At 34.5% G+C, this 20,343-nt stretch overlaps 1 protein-coding gene across 3 annotated transcripts; it reads right to left on the bottom strand.

Moving 5' to 3' along the window:
- Nucleotides 1-7,024: 7,024 nt before the first annotated feature.
- On the bottom strand, nucleotides 7,025-20,320 carry LOC133199604 (protein transport protein Sec31A-like). Of its 3 annotated transcripts, none has more exons than XM_061335447.1 (27): nucleotides 20,131-20,320; nucleotides 17,743-17,877; nucleotides 17,495-17,584; nucleotides 16,889-17,087; nucleotides 16,552-16,647; nucleotides 16,327-16,464; nucleotides 15,703-15,845; nucleotides 14,713-14,824; nucleotides 14,468-14,620; nucleotides 14,226-14,354; nucleotides 13,790-14,089; nucleotides 13,514-13,597; nucleotides 12,885-12,944; nucleotides 12,629-12,749; nucleotides 12,269-12,447; nucleotides 12,000-12,126; nucleotides 11,663-11,811; nucleotides 11,255-11,425; nucleotides 10,756-11,098; nucleotides 10,460-10,589; nucleotides 10,157-10,224; nucleotides 9,899-10,017; nucleotides 9,653-9,790; nucleotides 8,953-9,012; nucleotides 8,476-8,607; nucleotides 8,096-8,167; nucleotides 7,025-7,999 (listed from the first exon to the last, which is right to left on the bottom strand). In XM_061335447.1, the coding sequence occupies exons 2-27, from the start codon at nucleotides 17,853-17,855 to the stop codon at nucleotides 7,805-7,807; spliced, it is 3,621 nt and encodes a 1,206-aa protein (XP_061191431.1). In that variant the 5' UTR covers nucleotides 17,856-17,877; nucleotides 20,131-20,320; the 3' UTR covers nucleotides 7,025-7,804. The 3 variants fall into 3 exon arrangements, with proteins under 3 accessions (XP_061191431.1, XP_061191430.1, XP_061191432.1); XM_061335446.1 differs by having other exon boundaries at nucleotides 9,899-10,020; XM_061335448.1 differs by lacking the exon at nucleotides 8,953-9,012 and having other exon boundaries at nucleotides 9,899-10,020.
- Nucleotides 20,321-20,343: the final 23 nt, after the last annotated feature.

The raw sequence follows: 20,343 nt of genomic DNA on the forward strand, positions 1-20,343 counted from the left end.
ATGTTATAGTGATTTCAATAACCTCGTTTAAAATTAGTATTTCGAAAATTCTATAGTGGTTATAATGAACTTGTTAGCAAACAGAACCTACCATGGGTCGTATTTTGGCTAAGTTTTCCATGCCAATTGTTCGGCCTTTGTTTGTATACTTATTTGACTACTGAATATTCCGTCCACCTGATCAATACAAAGGGCTCAGAGGGTGTGACCAGTCGACAGGAGATGCTTACTCCTCCTAGCCACCTAAATCCACCTCTTGAATTTCCAGAGGTCCGTGTTTTATGCCTTGTTAACATATGAATGTTTGTAGAATGTTTTGAGATCGATCACTATTCGTTATCTTCACCTTAATGGTTTCTGCATAATTAAATCTTCACCGATTTGACATTCTGACTTATTCTTCTTTTAGACTCGATTGCAAAGAATCGAATGAATTCGACATTCATAGAAGTAAATCAGTGAAGCCCGACAGACTAGTCAACACAAAGCGTTACTTCGCCGACCTCTGTATAATTGTTTTTCTACGTTATTACGATACGACAAACATACAATCCACAAAAATCTTGACATTTCTCATCAGCATTTGCATCTAAGGTTTATGATGCATTTGGCATGTTCTATTTGCTCTCAATGATTAACTGAGTACAAAGATAGCTTCCCTTTTCATATTTATTATTAATCCACAATTCCGAGATTAATTAAACTGCACATAATAGTCTGCGAACACTACACTCGAGACACCATGTTTACTTTGGATAATGAAGGGGATCAGAAATAGATACATCCTAGAGAGAGAGATTTACATCAGAAAAGCAGTTAAGGGAAAGTGGGAAAGAGCACCATGGGCTACTGCGCTCACCTGAGTCACATCTGCCCTGCTTTTCTTAACAGCATAATTTTTAAAGATTTTTCACCCTATATATTCATATGTAAAATTTTGACACCCTATCGTGGCCGCATCCCCAAAGAAGTTATGACAACAAAACTTGAATTAACACTACACGGGGATTCTGAATATCAATATGACTGTTGCTTTGCTGTTCTGCAGAAGATTTTCCCAATATAAACGTACAAAGTAAAATTTCATCGATCAGATTGATTTCATCGCCGAGTTTGAATCTGCGCTTTGCTGTTTTCCAAGTATAAACGTACAAAGTAAAATTTCAGTTTGAATCTTGCAACTTAATGATTCCATGCAACGTGGAAAATTTTGTACATTTTGATATGTTTAACAAAGTCATGAAGGACATCTTTGTGTACACTAAGTTTTGCATTTTAGAAACATATGGGTGAATTTTTATAAAAAAAAAAAAAAAAAGAAAAAAAAACCAAACTCATATTTATCAACCTGCACTAAAAATACAGGCAATGGGAATAAATTTCTATGTTTCAGCATATGACTATATAGTGTCTAAATACCTGCCAAATATCTCATTGATATCTCAGTTCACAAAAAGTTATGCCAAAAATGATGCTAAAAATACCAGGAGTGCAACACCTTCTGTGACAATATTTTTTAAAGATCTGTGAAATAAATAATAATGGTTTATGTTGGAAATAAAGACTTCCCTGAATAATATTCAAAGTATTGAGCTTTAAATGTAGACTGTAGCAACTTCTTTTTCACTAAGCTGTGGTCATGGCTGATGTTTAAAAAAAAATTATACCATGTCAAGAGTGCAACAGGAAAAATGTAGTGTTGCCAAAAAACATCGATTTTAAAAATCTTAAGGACAATTCAGTCAAAAAAGAATTTTTAAAATGTAAAACAATAACTGGTATGCAATTTAAAACTTAAAAATGGTATATATATCACAAGTAGCATTAATGAAAGTCAATTATCTGTGCATACCCAATAATGTCAGGAGTGCAATGTTTAATGTTTTGCTCCCAAGAATGAAAAAAAAAAACTTTTATCAGTATATGATTCTCTGATTTTTATTTTTGAAAATAAAGACACAAAAAACATATATACCAAAGAGAGTATCAATTACAGGGTCTGTCTGTGTTTCAGATCCATATTTCTATGGTCAGGAGTGCAATACATTTTTTCTACTTCAAGTTATATGATGAAAAAAACTATTCATTTAGTACTAAATTATTGACCGTTTGAAAAAATTGTTATAAAATTCAAGTAATTCCAGCTCAACTTCGCTGAAACAACAGAACAAGTTCTGATGTAATTTCACTTCTCAATTCTACCTTAAAGACTCCCATGCTCTTGGTCAGGAGTGCAACAAATATGTTAGAATTTTTGCTGATCAAATATGAATAAATATAGAGAAAAAAATGATGAGTAGAATGTTTCTGGTTGACCTCTGTAGCTTACAGTGTTTGTCCTGTGAAAGAAAATATGCTATAAAATATATTTTATCTTCTAATAAATATATATTTTTAGCTTCTTCTTTTTTTTTTTTTTTTTTTTTTTTTTTTTTTTTTTTTTTTTTTTACATAAATAGGAGATAACTCAAGATATAAACCCATACTTTCATGTGTTTTAATTATGAAGTATTAGACTATAAATATTGCACAATTTCGTTACCATTGCCAACATTTTATGAATTTTGGTGTTCTATGGTTATAGTTTTTAATTTTACTGCAGTCAGGGGTGCAACAAAATTGCTTTATAATTATCAATGATCTTTAAAATAAATTGAAAAAAAATGTTTGATACTTTTTGATGTTCAAAACATTCTGTTATTTCAGAGGATAGTTTTCATCACTTAACACATATTTTTAAATACAATGTATATATATTACACATTGCAAATAATCATGTTTTAAAGTCTTGAAAATATGAAAAACTTGCTGTAAATGATAAAAGATATCAAAACGACGAACAGATTTACAAACTAAGATTGGGTTATTGTGTGTTATAATTTTCAAAACAATGTTAAATAAAATACATATTGGATGTCGGATGTCAGGAATGCAACACAATATTGTAAAATAGGGTCACTTCAAAATCTAGTATATTTTGTAAGAAAACTTGTATTATATCAAATTTCTTTTTAGGCCTAGATTTAAGGAGTTGACTTAAATGGACAAAAAAAAGTGATGGGGATATTTTAATGTTTCATATTTCTTTTAAAAACTTTTTAAATCAGAATTGAAAAAATAATGTAAAATAACATTCAAAATGCCATTTTTTCCCACATATACAAGAGAAGAAACTCAGTCAAGGTTTAGATCTAATCATTTATATCCATGATACCATTTTGATGTATAAAAAGCTATAATTTCTTTTGATTATGAATGTTAGGAAGTCTTTCAGGATGTAGTGATATTTTCTTTTTTTAAAATAAAGTTTTTTTTAAAGAAATTCTATTTGATGGTCATTATTTTTTAATTCACCCATATAATATTTAGTGTGGCATTGCTACTCTCGAGTTTTTTCAATGTACACTATACCTGGGGATCGTTCCCTATAAAATTACAAATCATAGCCGTGTATTATTTGAGAAGATTTTTGCATGATCTCGGAGAGTGTTAAGCTCTCTGATTGAATTAGGAATTAGGCTTTAAGCATTCTGTAGCTTACTGTTATTTCAATTTTGAGGTGAAATAAAAGAGATCAGTAGAACCTAGGTATGGGCACCTAGTTTAAAATTATCCAGTGTAGTACTGTTTTGTAGCAATCGCATCTTCTCGGGTCTTTCCGGTAACATATACAATCTGATTAAAATCAGATCCTTTGATCCGCTCACATGGATTGCTGCACAAGGCGAAGATTTTAATCAGGTTTGCAACATATATATCCGAGATTGTTTGCCGAGCTTGCCAGAAAGAAGTTAAGAAAAACTTGGTTAGGGTTTTAGTATTCTTTTAGAATTAACCGATCTCTTCAGTCTTGGCATTATAAGACCTAAGTTTAACTGTTACTTTTTTTTAACATTTGTATACAGCTTAGACAACAAAGCACAAAACTTCAGATCATATGTATTTTCAGATAATTAAACGAAATTTACATGGTACAGTTTATCTACAGTTGTGTTCCCAGAATGCCTTACCGTGAAGTCGAGCATGCGTATTCCAGGAAAATAGACTAATGTAGTCGCTCGAGAGCGCTAGCAAAAAGATTTTTAAAGAGTCTTCGTACAGGATATACTTGCAACCTTTATTATGGTCTTATCCTGGGTACCACCGAGGGCCATAATTTTAATAAAGAACAACTTAATTCAATACTAATGGCAATTTGGCCAAAAAATCTTTCTTGATTGCAAAGAAGAGTTCAATAAAATTTAATATTATTGTCAAATAGTTAATTACTATTAATTTCAACTCTTTTTATAAGGGGGGGGGGGGGGGGGGGAGCCGATGTTTTCCTTGAAATCAGACTTTAAAGCATCACCAGATTTTAGAATATTCTTGGATATAAAATAAATGACCCTTATAAAAATCTTTTCTTATGTTTAACTTATGTAAAATGTAAAATTTAAACTTATATCATAATTGAAACAAGAAGAAGCTTTGTTGCCCAAAAAAGCAAGAGAAATAGGATGATATCAGGATCATCGAAATAATTAGTTTAGTATTCAGTAACAACTTAATCTGTCCCCAATTAGATTTTTCTTCTATAAGTTTTATTTTCTATTATGGCCCCACCCTACCCCCGGGGGTCATGATTTGAACAATCTTAATCTACACTACTGTAAATCACTTTTTTATTCGCGAGAACTTCATTTACGCGTAATTACGCGAGAAAAACGTGCTCTAAAAAAATTTTCATTCTTGTGTATATAAGTATTTCTAAAGATTATATAGAGCAGTAACCACAATTCGTGAATATTCTGTCTCGTTAATAAAGAGTCAATAACTATCTCGCGAAAATTTAGTGATCTACAGTACCTGAAGATGCTTCTGTATTAAAATGACTAATCATGGCTTTGTTGTTATTGAAAAGAAGATTTTTAAATGATCTTTCCTATATATTCCTAACTAAAACTTTTATCACCTGTTGTGCCCCCACCCTACACCAGGGGGTCATGATTTGAACCAATTTGAATTAACATTACCCAAGGATGCTTCCATATAAATTATGGCTTTGCTATTCTTGAGAAGAAGATTGTTCAAGATTTTTCCTATGTATTCCTTTGTTAAACTTTGATTGTCCATTGTGGCCCCATCCTACCCCTGGGGGTTATGATTTTAACAAACTTGAGTCTACACTACCTGAGGATTTTTCCATATAAGTTTCATATTACCTGGTCCAGTGGTTCTCGAGATTTTTAAAAGATGCCATTAATTTTAAACTAATTCTTAATTATCTCTCCTTGGAAGAAGGCGTGGCCCTTCATTTGAACAAACTTGAACCACCTTCACCCAAGGATACTTTGTGGCAAGTTTGGTTGAAATTGACCCAGTGGTTCTTGAGAAGTCGAAAATGTGAAAAGTTTATGCACGACACACATCCGCACGACGACGGACGAAAACAGATAGCAATAGGTCACCTAAAAAATACAATGTTTAAGTACATTCCATTGAAATTGGTGAAAAAATGATCATTTTTGCTGTTTTTGTCTGTAAACATACCCCACCCCACCCCCCGGTGAAACAACAAAAGCTTTGGTATGAATTTGTTAAATAACAATTCTTAATGCCTGTAAACAGGAATTCTTGTTTCATGGAAATATTGACTGATTGTATGTTGTTTTACGTCCCATTCGGGAATTTTTCACTCATATAGAGACATCACCATATACTGGTGAAAGGCTTCAAATTTAGACCTATACTCGGCACTTAGGGCCATTAAGCGGCGAGGGTTCTTTGTCGTGCCAACGCTTATCGTGACACGTGACCTCGGTTTTTAATGTCTCGTCCGAAAGACCCGTGACTTTCACCTCTAGTGCCGGGCACTTGGCGAAGGAACAGTCACTACATATTGCTATGTTTTCGTCTTAGGTTTGACGCGGAGCGGCGAACGAAAATCGAACCCCGGCCTCCCAATCACGAAGCGAACGCCCTACCACAAGGCTACCGTGACCCGTTTCACGGGGTGAAGTTTTACCAAAATTATGGAGTTATCTCTCTTTATTTTCCCAACTAAGTTATGTTTTGTGAAAATCTACATAAATATCTATATAAATATGAAAAATCATTCAGATATGTTAACTTTTGAAAATTGATTTGGAGGCAGGCGGCAGAACAATGCTATCGTTCGCAGTTCTTTGAATTTTAACTATATCAGGAAGTTTTATCTTCTTAGGTCCCATGGCTCTGTAGAAGATTCTACTGGTCCCAGTCCAGTCCTTTCTTGCCTTTTCTTGGATATTACCCTTTGGAAGCAGGCATGGCCTGTCATCTGAATTAACTTTTATCTCCTTTCATCAAATTATACTCTGTGCCAAGTTTGGTAAAAATTAGCTCAGGGTGTTGGAGAAGTTGAAAACCTGAAAGTTTTCTGAAAACAGACACACCAATTGTGCATTTGGCTCAGGTAAGCCAATAAAGCAGTTCAGTTTCGATTGTTTGATTTTTTTTCATTTACTTATAGATAGCTTATCTAATACAATATTGCACATTAAATACATTTCTTCCTTACGATTCCACCCATGATAGACAAAACAGGTGGGGGGGGGGGGGGGGGTGTTAAATCTTTTCCCTGTTTAAACTAAGAACAAACTTTAACTCATTATAGTTTGTTTTTCACTTGTGTAAAAGGTAGACAACTAGCAGTCAATATTATTTTTCCCCCATTTACAATGATACAAACCAAGACAATCCCTTTTAGAGTGATATAAACCAACACAATCCCATCTACAGTGATATAAACCAACACAATCCCGTTTACAGTGATATAAACCAACACAATCCGTTTACAGTGATATAAACCAACACAATCCCGTTTACAGCTATATAAACCAACACAATCCTATTTCCTGTGATATAAACCAACACAATCCCTTTTACAGTGGTATAAGTCAAGACAATCCCATTTACAGTGATATAAACCAACACAATCCCATTTACAGTGATTTAAACCAAGACAACCCCATTTACAGTGATATAAATCAAGACAATCCTGTTGCTTAGTTTTTCTTTTTATAATTACTTGTACATCAGTCAATCACATTAACAGTCATGTTCAGTACAAATACATGTATACAGCATGTTAACCATATTCTAAATATTCATTACACAATATTTGTAGATTAAAATTGATTTCAAATGTTCTGAACACTGTGCTTGTAACAGAGAAAACCTACATAATGGACAACCAATACTTGTTTCCAAGTACATGTAATTTCAAATGAATTTTAACAGAATCTGCATTTGAAGCATTAACTATAGAGTGCATTTAATTCATTCCAATAAAAATTTCACAAAAATTTCTACAGTAATCTCAATAATGTATCTAGGCATTTTATGTTAGATGCTTTCATGAAGAATGACTAGAAAAATATGCTCTCACATCCTTTTGAAATAAAATAAGGCCCTATCTACATGAAGAGAAATAATATACAGCATTATGAATCTTATTCTGGGCTGCCAGGGACCAGCTCTGAGGTTTTACATATACAGGTATAGTGATAATATGTTATTATCTTGTCTACATCACATGAATAAATATGAAGTAAAAGTCATTCCTTTAATCCACAAGAATTTCACTCATGTGGATAACATTCTTTTTGGTAAAATTGTATCTTATAACTTATGAAATTCCTCTGAGTTATTTCCAAGAGTTAATACCCACATATCACATTATCTGTGAGGTATCATATTAATGTTCTTATACAACACCCTAAAATTTGGCAGCTCATCGTTTCATGATATAAATACTGTAAAATCCTAAACTAATCTAAGACTAGTGTGCTTGCACATATACATTCATTTGCATTGCTGACTGTATCAACATTTTGAGTCCCGGCATGAAGCTGCTGATTTCTGAGAAGTTGCCCTGACTAATCATCTGTGTGTAGATTTGTAGAGCTGTGTTGTAATCGTACTGTTGTATGGCCTGGACTATCTGATGTAGACCCAATATCACAGACTGGGACAGCTGTTACACAAAATAACAAATATTCAATGTACATAACAGTTATAAAACATAAAGCTAGCTTTATCTGTACATAAATCACTTGCATATTATACTTACACTATGGTCTCGCAATCTGTCATAGAGAAGTTCCAACTTTTTCGAAACGTCATCTAATTTTCTCTTCATTTGCTGAAATATATGTAGATGATTGTGTAGCATACAGAAATGTACATGTACATCTGTGTTTAATTGAATCAAATTATTGGAACACAGAACAGCTCAAATTCTACCAACACCTTAATGCATCTCTTTCATATACCGTATACATATACAAATTTATATCCTTATATTTTTTTCTACTTTCAACATTGTTAACATGTTCCACATGGAAAAGTAAAGTTGGAAAATAATTTCTATGCTCACAGCATTGGGGGCAACATTTGAATAGATGTGCACTAAGCTGTTGAAAATATCTTGTAAGACCTATCTATACTTACAGCATTTGAGGCCACATTTGAACAGTTGTGTACTAAGCTGTTGAAAATATCTTGTAAGACTTGGTGTTCAGAGGGGATTGGTCCTTTCTCCACAGGTTTAGGGGGCTCTGGAGGAGCTACAGAAGCTGCTGCCTGAAAATAATAACAGACCAACATGCTGAATCTATACAATGACCGGGGGTTGACAACTCTGATACCCAAGGTCAATGCTGATGATTTATTTGTAAATTCAAATTATTAATGCATGCATAATAGCAAATAAAAGTTAATAATATAAGTGTAAGTTGAATAATGGAACATGATGTTTTATCAGTTTTGAAATAAAACAAAAATGAAATCAAGCAGTTAAGATTGAACTTCAGTAACTTAAAATGTGCTATAAAATGTTGGATATGAGTTCTAATAAGTTTCTCAGTGTAATCTATGTGTAAAGATAAGGATCTGTTTTGTTCTTCCTAAGTGTCCATACTTTCTCACCTTCTGTTGAGAACCAGGGGGAGCAGAGGCATTTTGTAATGTCCTTGGGGGTTGGGCAGGCTGAAGGTACAGTGAAGGATTGTAATATGAGTGCATGCCATGCAGAGAATACAGAGAGAGAAAGCCAAGCTGTTCTGCTCTTCAGTAAAACTCTAATCATACAGCTATACTTTACATTCTCAACTTCATTCATGATTAATTATAAATGAACAATAATCTATTAATTCTAAATATTCTCTTCTTTGAGAATATTGCTGTAAAATACTGTAAAATCAAGCATTTTTCTAGGGTCATATTTTCATGGTTTGATAAAAAATACATCAAGGTTCTTGGGGATTTGTTTTGTGGTAATAAAAGAGACACATAGTTTGAAATTTCAAAATTCTGTGGAAGACCTGAATTCCTAAGTCCCTCCATACCATGAAAACAATGAAAATAAAACCCTCTTGAAAATTAGTGATTTAACAGAATTATGGAGAAAAATCTAATAAACAGTATAAAACTTGTTATTCAACAAATTAAAAACTGTACATTGCAAGAAGAGAACAAAACAAAACAAAAAAAAATTACATAGTTCCCTGCAATAGCTAGAATGAATTTAAAATATAAGGTACTCGTGTATTCATATATGAAGCAGTATTGTTAAGTAGTACAGTTAAGTTTATAGACATGTTAACTGTGATCAGCATGTGCTCCCTACCTGTATTTCTGCCTGGTGCTCCTGGGGGTTGTACAGGCTATAATTTGTAGCCCCTCCTGCCTGATTTGGGTCTTGAGGTACTAAAGTCCCATACAATGGACTTGTTATTGCAGTTCCATCATACTGTGTTGGTGGATTCTTAAAATACATATCATTTACTAATCAATGGGAATAGATTTTTTTATAGCTCTGAAAACAAAAGAAGAGTCATTCTGATTCTCTGTCAGTATTGAGACTGATCTTTACCTTTGGTTTCTTTTCTTTCAGAGGGGGAGGGTCATTCCAGGCTGAGGGGGGAGGGTTATTCATGAAGGAGTGGACATTGTGGTTGTCACTCACAGGTGGTGGAGCCATTGAAGCCGAGCCTGCTAATAAATCACACAGGTCACAACAAACATGTCTACATACAGCATACTGAACACAAACAGAAGCTATTACAATAACAGACAGTGGGTACCCTTATGAATTAGGGGTAATTATTTTTAGATATATAGTAGTAGATACCTGGATTATGAAAAGGCTGATACATATTTGTTGGCTGGTTTGATGGCTGGTTAGATGCTCCCATTCCACTATAATTAAGCACAAAAAACAGTTCAGGGGAATTGAAGAAAAATTTCAATCAATCAAGCAACCTTTTCATTCTTTTATGTATGTACAGTACATGTACGTTGCCAACTTTAAGTTATCTTGGAAATACATGCTTTGACTATGACACAGGTACAACAATTATTGTTGAATATACATGTACATATAGTATGTATAAAGACTTGATTAAGTGATGATATAAAGTAGGATATCACACACCTGTAGTAAGATGGATCATATGCTGGAACTGGATTATATGGCTGATTGTTGGGCTGGTAACCTCCTTGTGTGTAGGGGTCATAAGCTGATGTTGTGGCTGGGTGTGAGGGGTATTTATGTGACAGAGCACCTGTGAGGAAACACAACATGTTTTGATAGACTATTTCTTCAATAATACATTCTTTTATGCATACAGTTTTGTCTTAAGCCATTACATTCAGGGCAATAGCATACAACATAATTACAATCACTTATAATTACTACAAACAAAATTTGATGATGAAAAAAGAGCCTACCTTTAGACATGGCACCTGTGCTTGATGGAGGTGTCTTAGGAGCAACATTTGCTGTTGGATTATAGTACGAGGGTTGTGATGTCACCCCATTCATGTGTGTGTACGGAGCTGTATAACTCATTGGATTGTTGTAAGAACTACTGGGTGTGGTCACAGTTCCAAATGAGCCCTTGGCCTGAGTCTGATGAGTCCCTACCTGACCAGTCGGTCTCTGAGCCTGAGTGGTCCTCTGCTGGGGCTGAGGAGCACCTGCTGGTAATACATTTATCTTCTGGAATGGACACGGTGATCCCTGAACTCCCAGAGCATTATACAATCTGTCTTTCATGATCATGAGATTTGTCTGTAATAAACATTGAAATATGATATTAAAACATGTTGTCTAAGCTGGATTATCATTGATGAATCTTCGAAAACCTGTCTCGCTCTTAAGAATTAAAATTTTACATTTATTTAAAATTAACAAATATTAAATTTTTCCAGGTTTTGAATAACATACATCTGTAGAGTTTCCTAAATATCTGACAGCTGTGTCTAAGCTTCCCTGAGCTGCAAGGAGACTTGCATACTCGTTCATTTTCTCAGCCAATAGTCCTCCACTGATATCGGTAGCCTGTCCTCGAGACAATTCCACTGCTTTCCTCAGTAACATTACTTTCTCTACCATGTCCTATAGAGAAAATAGTAAAACTATAAAATTTCATTCAAGAACAGTTTACCAAAAAGAAAGCTTCTGTAATTCAAACTAGAAGTGTTATGATACGCTGTTTTAGTTTGTATTTCACCCTGTCCCATTTTGCTATACAAATATTAATCATGCAAATACAAACAGGTTAGAGAAATAAATTTAAAGACATGTACAAAGTATGTTATACCCTGACAATGCTGTATATGTGATGGTATTTACCTGTAAACCAAGTGGTGTGTTATTTCCTTCTGTGTTAGCGTACCAGTTTTGTAAGAGTTTTTCCACATTTCCAGAACAAATGTAACACAAACTGGCATACACACTCAGGTCATCTGCACTCTCAGATTCCAGTCGATTAGCCAAGCTGTCTGTAATCAAAAATCAATGTGCTTATCACTTATCCTGCTGTTACATAGCCTTCTTCATGTATTGTGGGATTTATTAGTTATAAATATGTAATTTACTTCAATGTAACATTTGGATTTAACACAATTCAGTTCCCTTTAGTCAGAAAGCTACATGACACTTTAACAAACATTTTACTGTAGCCACTCACCACACAGTGTAGAGAACTCATCAGGAGAAGCATAAGTTAAGATTAAAGCTAAAGCTTCCTTCCAGTTAGACAGATCACAGGTTTCCACAATGTGTGACCAGTCATGGGTGACCACCGAGGATATTAGCTGTACACAATAAAACAATCTCTTCATGAAACAAACTTCAAATTTAGGGATATGCTAAAATTTTCACTCAAATCTATCATTTACTTTAAATTATCGGTGTAATATCAATAATATCAATCTTTAAAGATACAAATTTCCATACTCTTCCTATGCTGCACTTGCTCTGCTGGAAGAATCTCTTCTGTGTGCGACTGAGAAGGTCCGGCCCTCCAGCTATGGCTAGGATAATAGCTTCTGCCATTTTGTTTTCACAAAGACATATCTCAACAGCAGCTTCAAAGTTTCCAGTCAACAAGGCCTGACTTAAAAGTCCATCTGCATCTAATTACATGTAAATGAAATAATTCATGATTCACTCCAGCAAACATTCATTAAAAGCTATCATAATCATTCTGCAGTCATTAGATGACCAGATGACCAACTCATATCTTTTTTTGACAATAACCTTTATTTACTGTATCACCTTTTTTGACAAACAGCTAAGCCTGGTATAACAGCTTACCTTGATCTGTGGGTATAAGCAATGGTTTAAGTGACTCTTGGTCCAAATCCTCAGATTTACTACTCTGTGACAACCCAATCTCATCAAAAGCTGAAGCAGCTTCATCTTGACTCAATGGCGTCTGTAATAGTGAAGGTAAGCATTACCTAATATACACAGGAATTTCAACATCAAAAGTTTCTTTTAAACTGTCTGCAGGCAATGATCCATACTGACATATCATCAGTAAGTTGTAAATGAGCTTGTTTAATCCTACCTTGGATCCCACCACTGGAGAACCCTGGACAGAAGCTTGGCGCCCAGATTGCTGCAAGTCCTGTAGCAAAAGAAGGAAAGGGTCATTTGTTACTCAAACTTATCTTTAAATCAAAAACTGCAAATACAAAGACCAATTAGGAGTGAAACGGTTCACCACGGTATCGATTCACCGCGGTATTTTTTCTCGGTTTGATACACGGTGCAAAATCTCTAATTTTCAGTTCGGTTCATTTTTTGGTCGGGATCGTTATTCAGTCGGGTTTGGCATAAGGTAAAACACGTTACTCAGTATAAATAAGTATAGAAAACGTAAATTTTTGATGACTGATAGCTTGTAAAATAATTTTTGACAGTCAAATAATTTTAATCAATTTCTTCTAGTCAATTTGCAAATAAAATTCGTAAAATATGTGACTAGATTTAGAAAAAGAAAGCATAAAACAACGTTGAATTTGTTTCCTTCTATCAAAATGTATCGTATCGAAAATAACCGAACCGAGACAAAATTATACAATACGTATCGAACCGTGAAGGAGGTGTATCGTTTCACCCCTAAGACCAATGTAATTCCTTTGAATGATCTGAATCTGTAAAGAAAACCAGGCATGATAAACTGTGTACATGTACCTCAGGACTAAGCTGTGACATTTTCTGTGCAAGAATCTTTGCATCCACTCCACTGTCCTGCCCCATGCCAACATGTTCAGAAACCTGTGCAAATAATAAACAAACCGGTTAGACATCACATGGAAATATTGCAAAAATACAGAATAAGAAATGGTTTACATATCTTTCATGGACTTTCTGTATTAACATGATATTTTGATTTTGAATAATTTTCAAAAATTGGTCTTTGCCTATCACATCTACATACATATGTATTTTCCCAGAGAGAACATTTACCTTTTTAGCCAGATCTGTTTTATCGTATCCTAAGAGCTGAATAAAATGTTCTCTTGGCTCCTTTTCAAAATTGACTCTAAGGAAGTTCCATATATTTTCCTGTAGAGGATCTGTGCAGTTGGCCGATTTCATGGCACAATATTCCACATACTGGCCGTTTTCCAGAGCCTGCTCTAATTGAAGGGACCTCTGTAGCAGGTCCGTCTCCGTGACTACTTGACTGATGTACACCATCTTTGGGGCGGGCTGCTGGGGATTCTGAGATTTTTCTGTGTCAAAGCTAACAAGTCGACCACCAAACTGATGAAAGAAAAGGACATTCAAAAATAATAAAATAACTTTTCTAGATAGAATTTTTAACTGTATTGTGGAGTTCTGAAGATATGCTACACTTGGTTTCACAAAGCAGAAGGCACACTTCTTACTCATTGCTTACCCCGAAGTTGGCTCCCACAGGCTTTCTTAACCACTTGGGTGGTTTCTGAAGAGGCATTACATTTTGCGTAGTCTGAGATGGTGGACTGGTTTGTGCAAATGGATCATTCGATTGAAATGCATCAGCAACCTGGCATCATAGAAATAAACTAATGAACTCATTGGTAAATGAGTATTCACTGAAATGAAAACTGTAATTTGTAAAAAGTTTCTGTTGTGAATGACTCCTTATTAAGCCTTTACCTTGTCACTGTGATGGATTGGATGCCCTCCTCCCATCAGAGAATACACTGTAACATGACCATCAAATGAAGAACTAGAAATAACAGCTGGATTCCGAGGACACCACTTCACATCAAAGCACCACTGATTGCTTGTAGGTAACTCATATACAACCTGTTAAAATTAGCCATAAAGAAGTGAGTTCTAACACTTCATACTCTTTTTTAATGCAGTCAAGTGAATTTTCTGATGTCTTTCAAATGTACCTCTCCTCCTTGGACATTACTGTTGGGGTTCCAGCACAGAATTCTATTATCTTTTCCACAGCTCAATAATAAGTCTGGATCTTGTGGACACCATGCTATATCTAGCACACCTCTAAAACATTTAATGAAGAAAGTTAAACCATCCAATATTAATTAGATGTATATAATGAAAATCACAAATAAAGAACAAGTCTCAATAAGGCTTATCTGTGGTCCTTGTTACTAGTCAAATTTTGAACCTTTATTAAAAACCTTTATGACTGGATATATTATTAACTGATGTCTGTATAATTTGAGGCAAGATCTGAAAATCACGAAAACTGTTTGAAGGTGGAGTCCCTCGATTTTCATGAATAATAAAAGAAATTAAGTGACAGGTGCATACTTTACAGGCTTTCATAAACACTGGGCAGATTTGTTCAGTCATAATGTGCAAATGTGTATATGGTACAGTTGGTATAAAAGTTGAGTGAAATTATCTTTGTTGAACAACCTCGCACTCCATGTTTTCCAATTAAAAGTACTGTGATTTTGAATATGTTTGCCGACTTCACTTAAATGCTATTATCATCTTTACGACCTGTTTAGAAATCACGTGGATCTTTATTGTCATAGGTGGATGCCCCATGTTTTAGCAAGAGACTACCTTGCACTTAAAAAGTACTCAGTTTTACATCAGTCAGCATGAACTTGTTTGGTTCATCTTATTAGCATTTTATTGCAAAGTTTTGTACATGTACATAGAAAACTGATTTTTTAGTTTATTGAAATAACTGAGAATGTTCCAGAAATTTAACATTTAAATAGGTGTTAAATACTGTATGCTAATTTTTAAAAGGTAGAATAAGGGCAAAAACAGGGATCATACTACTATACTTGTGTAAAATTCCTTTTTGAAGCTTATTTTAATTTCTGCAAACCAAAGATAGATTAATCACTGTATTTAAGATACTCTTGTATAGTTTTTTCAAGTAGATCTGTAATTGATACCTGGTGTGATTCTCCAGCTGTTTGACAGGTGAGGTGGCATAACGAAGGTCCCACAGCTGGATCACTGGAGTATGATCATCCTCCGACGACAAACACAACTGTGTGGCTACATCAGGGTGCCAGCTCACAATTTTGGCTTTTATCTATTAGAATTTGAAATAATATAATCCAACAAAATGTACATATACAGGGCTCTAATTGGCGACTAATCTAGTCGCCATGGCGCCTAAAATGTTTGATTGGCGCCTAAAGTTTTTCCATAAGTCGCCAAATTCGCGACCATTTTAAATTGACTTGGCGACCGTTGAATTCTGGAAATTTCCATATTTTTTACAATTTTTCTGAAAAAGAAATTTAAAAGAAGAGGAAATTCCTTTACCAATGGACATGTCATGTTTTCTTGGGTACATCATGGGCCCCTATATTCTATTAACTTTTAAAGTTGGCGCCTTAGAAAAATTGCCTGGCTACTAAAATTTTGCATTGGCAACTAATTTTTTTCTGATAAGGCGCCAGTTGGAGCCTAAATTTTAGAGGCCTGATATATGTGGATTTTCCTGTTCATCAATGAGTCTTCTTGACCATTCTGACAATAATAACCATACATTACAATTAATGCCTTACCCGTGACATGCTATCGCTGATCTTGATTATAGGTTCATTCTTTCTTAAATCCCACACAACACATCTAGCAGCAAATGTAGAGCCCAAGATATGCTGCACTTGCTTGTTCCATGCTACACAGGCAACCTCTTCTGGGGGCTATAAACAATATAGAGATTCATTTAAAACACACTCTTCTTTGTTATGTGAAAAATGATGAGGCTATGACTTCCAAATTTTACTTACCTGAGATTTGGCCCCTGGTGTCATGGGATTATCTGGTTTATTCAAGTCCCAAATATAAATCTCTGATTCTGAAGCCCCAGAGGCCAGTAAATTTGTCTGTAAATATGACAAAATGTAAGTTTAAAAGGGGATTCTTCCTCATTGTAAAACAACTGTTCCATAGCATAACAATTTTATCTTTTTAACGACTTTTACAACTACAGTAATATCTTCAACTCTAAAAGAAAAGCCTCTATAAGAGCAATATATATACATACATCAATCATTTAAACACAATACTCTATCAGAAAGTTATTATTTCTGACATCTCTAATAACTGTTACAAGCACTATATTACCTGAAAAGGGTTAAAATCTAAAGCCTTGACAGCTCCAACATGCTTGTTTTTCTTAAACATTAGACAGTCTTCATCTCCCTTGATCATACCAGCAGCATCATAGTAGTACATACTTCCATTGTCAGCTCCCGCCACCACAACTCCTGATGACATATTAGTACTGGTCATACCATGTGAACCCCATACTACTTTATGAAACCTGGAAAATAAAGGACATTGTTATATTCAGAATTCCAGTGCAGAATAGTTTTCTGTATCTAAATCGTAAATTGTGTAAAGTAAGTATTCTGAAAAAATATAATACAATTGTTGTTGAATTAAATTTACAATGTTATCCTTGTAATATATATTAATCCTTATTCCATTCTTAAGTTTTAAACATGTAGCAATATCTATAACAAAAAAACTTTAAAGCAGCCGAGTAGCTGAGTTTTGAATTCAGATACACCATATTCTGCATTTATGCAATTCTTCCAGTTAGCACACTGTAATTCCAGTATTGAAAAAAATTATTATCATATATTTATATCATTGTGTTTAATATTGCAATATACCAACAAACCGGTAATATTGAACACCCCCTATAAAGTATAAATGCAATATTACCTGCACTCAGATGGTACTGATGCAACCAATGGCATGTCTAAAGAAGGATCTGCTAGATTCAGATGGTAGACCTCAAGAGCTGCAGATGTGCTAAAAATACAAGTAACTGTTTTCACCTCATTGATACATGCTTCAACTCTCTTTATTAGTTTTCACTGAAATAGCTCACAGCCTCACACTCACTTTCTTATCACACAGAGTTTTCATATTTCTACACATGCATGCTGCTTCATTCTTTTTTTTTTTACCTAAATGTTGCGTCCAGTTGCTGCGCTGCGGTTCCAGCCACCATGTAGATTGGATATTGCTGAGCTGGGGACCAGGCCACATTGGCTGTCCTCTCTATCTCTTTCACCCTCATCTCTCAAAGTTTTAGTGCTACTCTGCAATATCATGAACAAGAACATACATGTAATACAGCAATTTTTTTCTACCCATTGGGAAAGGGTCCGGTACCGGTTCAATTGGGAAAAAAAGAATCGAAGTAGAAAAAAGGAAAATTTCCTGTCAATTAAACAAATGAAACGTATTTTGCGTTTATTCCAACCTCGTTACCTAATACTCCGTGTTTCAAAGAATAAACAAGTATTATTGTTTTCAATATCAATGTCCCTTGTTTTCACATTTTCATGCTTTTATTTGTCAAAATGTATGACACTACACTGTTTACACAACAGGTCCCGCCATATTACGACTAATCTCTACTTTCGATTTAAATGGAAGTGAAACTATTGGTCAACTTGTACAATGTTTCATTTAAAAACAAATACGATGTCATCGTAGTCTGTTGCTTGGCAGTTGAATTGGGAAATTTAAGTCTCAAAATTGGGAAAAATTAACGTTTTTTGGCATTGGGAATGGTACCGTTTATCGGTACAGGTACCAGTTATATAAGGAAAAAAAACGCTGTATAATATTAAAGCTCAACAAGATTTGTAAAAGGACTGTGTCTGCCATATTTGGATTGGATTCTCGCTATATCTGAGGGCTCCTATATAAAGCCGCTGACTTGGTCACTGTTCAGTGTAATCAATCGTCACAAGTGTAGAAGGACATATGCTATACAGCACTCGGTAGCGACAAAATATAACTGTGTACCTATTCTAATGCAGGAGAGAAAGATACCAAAGAAACTTACAACAGTTGCACAGGTCAGTGCAGTATGCAAACAAACACTTGTAAATACATGTAACTGCAATAACGATACCTGTGACAATAAAGCAGTCAGGTGTAATGAATGCAAAGAGTATACCCCAGTGCTGATATCGTAGATAGTAATATCAAAAAATGGCGTATGCCTCTTTACGAGTCATGTTCAGCTTTAATTTTGCTGTTGCAATATTTGGTACTCTCATCCTATATTCCATTAATTCATTCAACAAAAATAGACATAACATTTGCATTTTTCTTCAGTAAGTAATGGTTTTTCTTTAAGTTTATATTGTGATGGAGAAATCAATGCTATTTATTTCTTTATCTGTATTGTGTACGTTGTAGAACCCAATAATGTTTTTTTTTTAACGGTTTAAAAAAAAAATTGGTTCCTTTGAAGTTATGCTCTCGACATTTTGACAACTTTCTAACTACTTACGCAGGTAGGTTAAGGCTTCCCGTAGAATATCACAGTGCACTCTGTGCCTTCACATCTCTGAACTACCAAAGTATGACATCATAATGGAAAATGACGTCAAGTCACTGCAAACTAGAGGTGCTATGACGGGGAGAGTGTCATGAACTTTACACTTTATTTCAAACTGCATGTAAAATGCAAGATATCTATTGCAAAATTCACGGGTCGTTAAAGGTTTTTTAAGTCTTATATGTCCGAATATTTTAAAAATACACTGGTTACCTACCCTTGATTGAAATTCAGCCATGTCAAAAATGCTTATAAAAAATATAATTTTGAAATGTACTCTGTTTTATACCTGTGGTTGGAGGTAGAACTTATTTTGTGTGTATAAAAGAGTCTGGCGCAGGTGATTAATGAGGATTAATCTGAGAATTTTTGTGGAAATCTGTAAGGAGAGGTTGTTCTCTAACTGAATCTTGCTTGGGAAAAATGTGTGTTGGCTTTGTTTTAATACAGATTACTATATTGTGTGGAAAATACCCTCAAATTTGTAGGTAAGTGATGAATTTCTCAGGAAATATTTTGTACCCAAGTAATACTATGACTTTTCCCAAGCACATTTCGGATACACAAGGACACGATGAGTTTATTTATATAACAAAATGTTAATAATTATTGTGTTAATCAGCTGCGCCAAGGCGATTTATATGAAACACTTAAAAAGATCATAATTGACTGTCACGTAATCAACATAGTCATGTGATATCATAACAAATATGTTAATGTATAGCCGAGGAAATCCTCTATGTAAATTGGAAGTACTGAAGTTCAATACTTATAAATTAAAACAAAAACCGACCTCGCAATGACATATTATGTTTGAGCACATTTTAAAGCTTCGGGAAGCCTTAACATAGCTGCGTACATACCTCAATTCAAATTGCAGTATAACATATGAGAAAAGGCTTTATTTTTTTCCGTATCTACACTGGAGCTGATATAATGTTGACAGTGACAGACGGCCATTTTAAGATACCGGTCAACTTTACCTAACTATAATTACCTGTTTCTGTTCAACTTTGGTGACTTCTACGACGATATTTGTGAGATTAAATATTCATCCGTAACATAATATACAAAAAGATTCTATCTGAACACGTACTAATAAAACACTTGTATGTCTACACGTCAGTCTGCATACCAAACCAACGTGGCAGAAGGAAGCGTATCCCAGAATTATCTGCAATTTCAATACTTCCGGTTTTTAAGAACTCTT

The sequence above is a fragment of the Saccostrea echinata genome, unplaced genomic scaffold (assembly GCF_033153115.1).
Source record: "Saccostrea echinata isolate AGI-Se365-2 ecotype Australia unplaced genomic scaffold, CSIRO_AGI_Sech_v1 ptg000034l, whole genome shotgun sequence".
In the NCBI taxonomy this organism is placed as follows: Eukaryota; Metazoa; Mollusca; class Bivalvia; order Ostreida; family Ostreidae; genus Saccostrea; species Saccostrea echinata.

What these genes read in the sequence shown, in the direction of transcription:
- LOC133199604 (XM_061335446.1), bottom strand. Translation starts at nt 17,855, where the DNA reads ATGAGGGTGAAAGAGATAGAGAGGACAGCCAATGTGGCCTGGTCCCCA. An exon ending in AGCACCAGGCAGAAATACAG is followed by an intron (nt 9,013 to 9,652) that starts GTAGGGAGCACA and finishes CTGTACCTTCAG; the next exon opens with CCTGCCCAACCCCCAAGGAC. An exon ending in ACAGATTGCGAGACCATAGT is followed by an intron (nt 8,000 to 8,095) that starts GTAAGTATAATA and finishes TTTGTGTAACAG; the next exon opens with CTGTCCCAGTCTGTGATATT.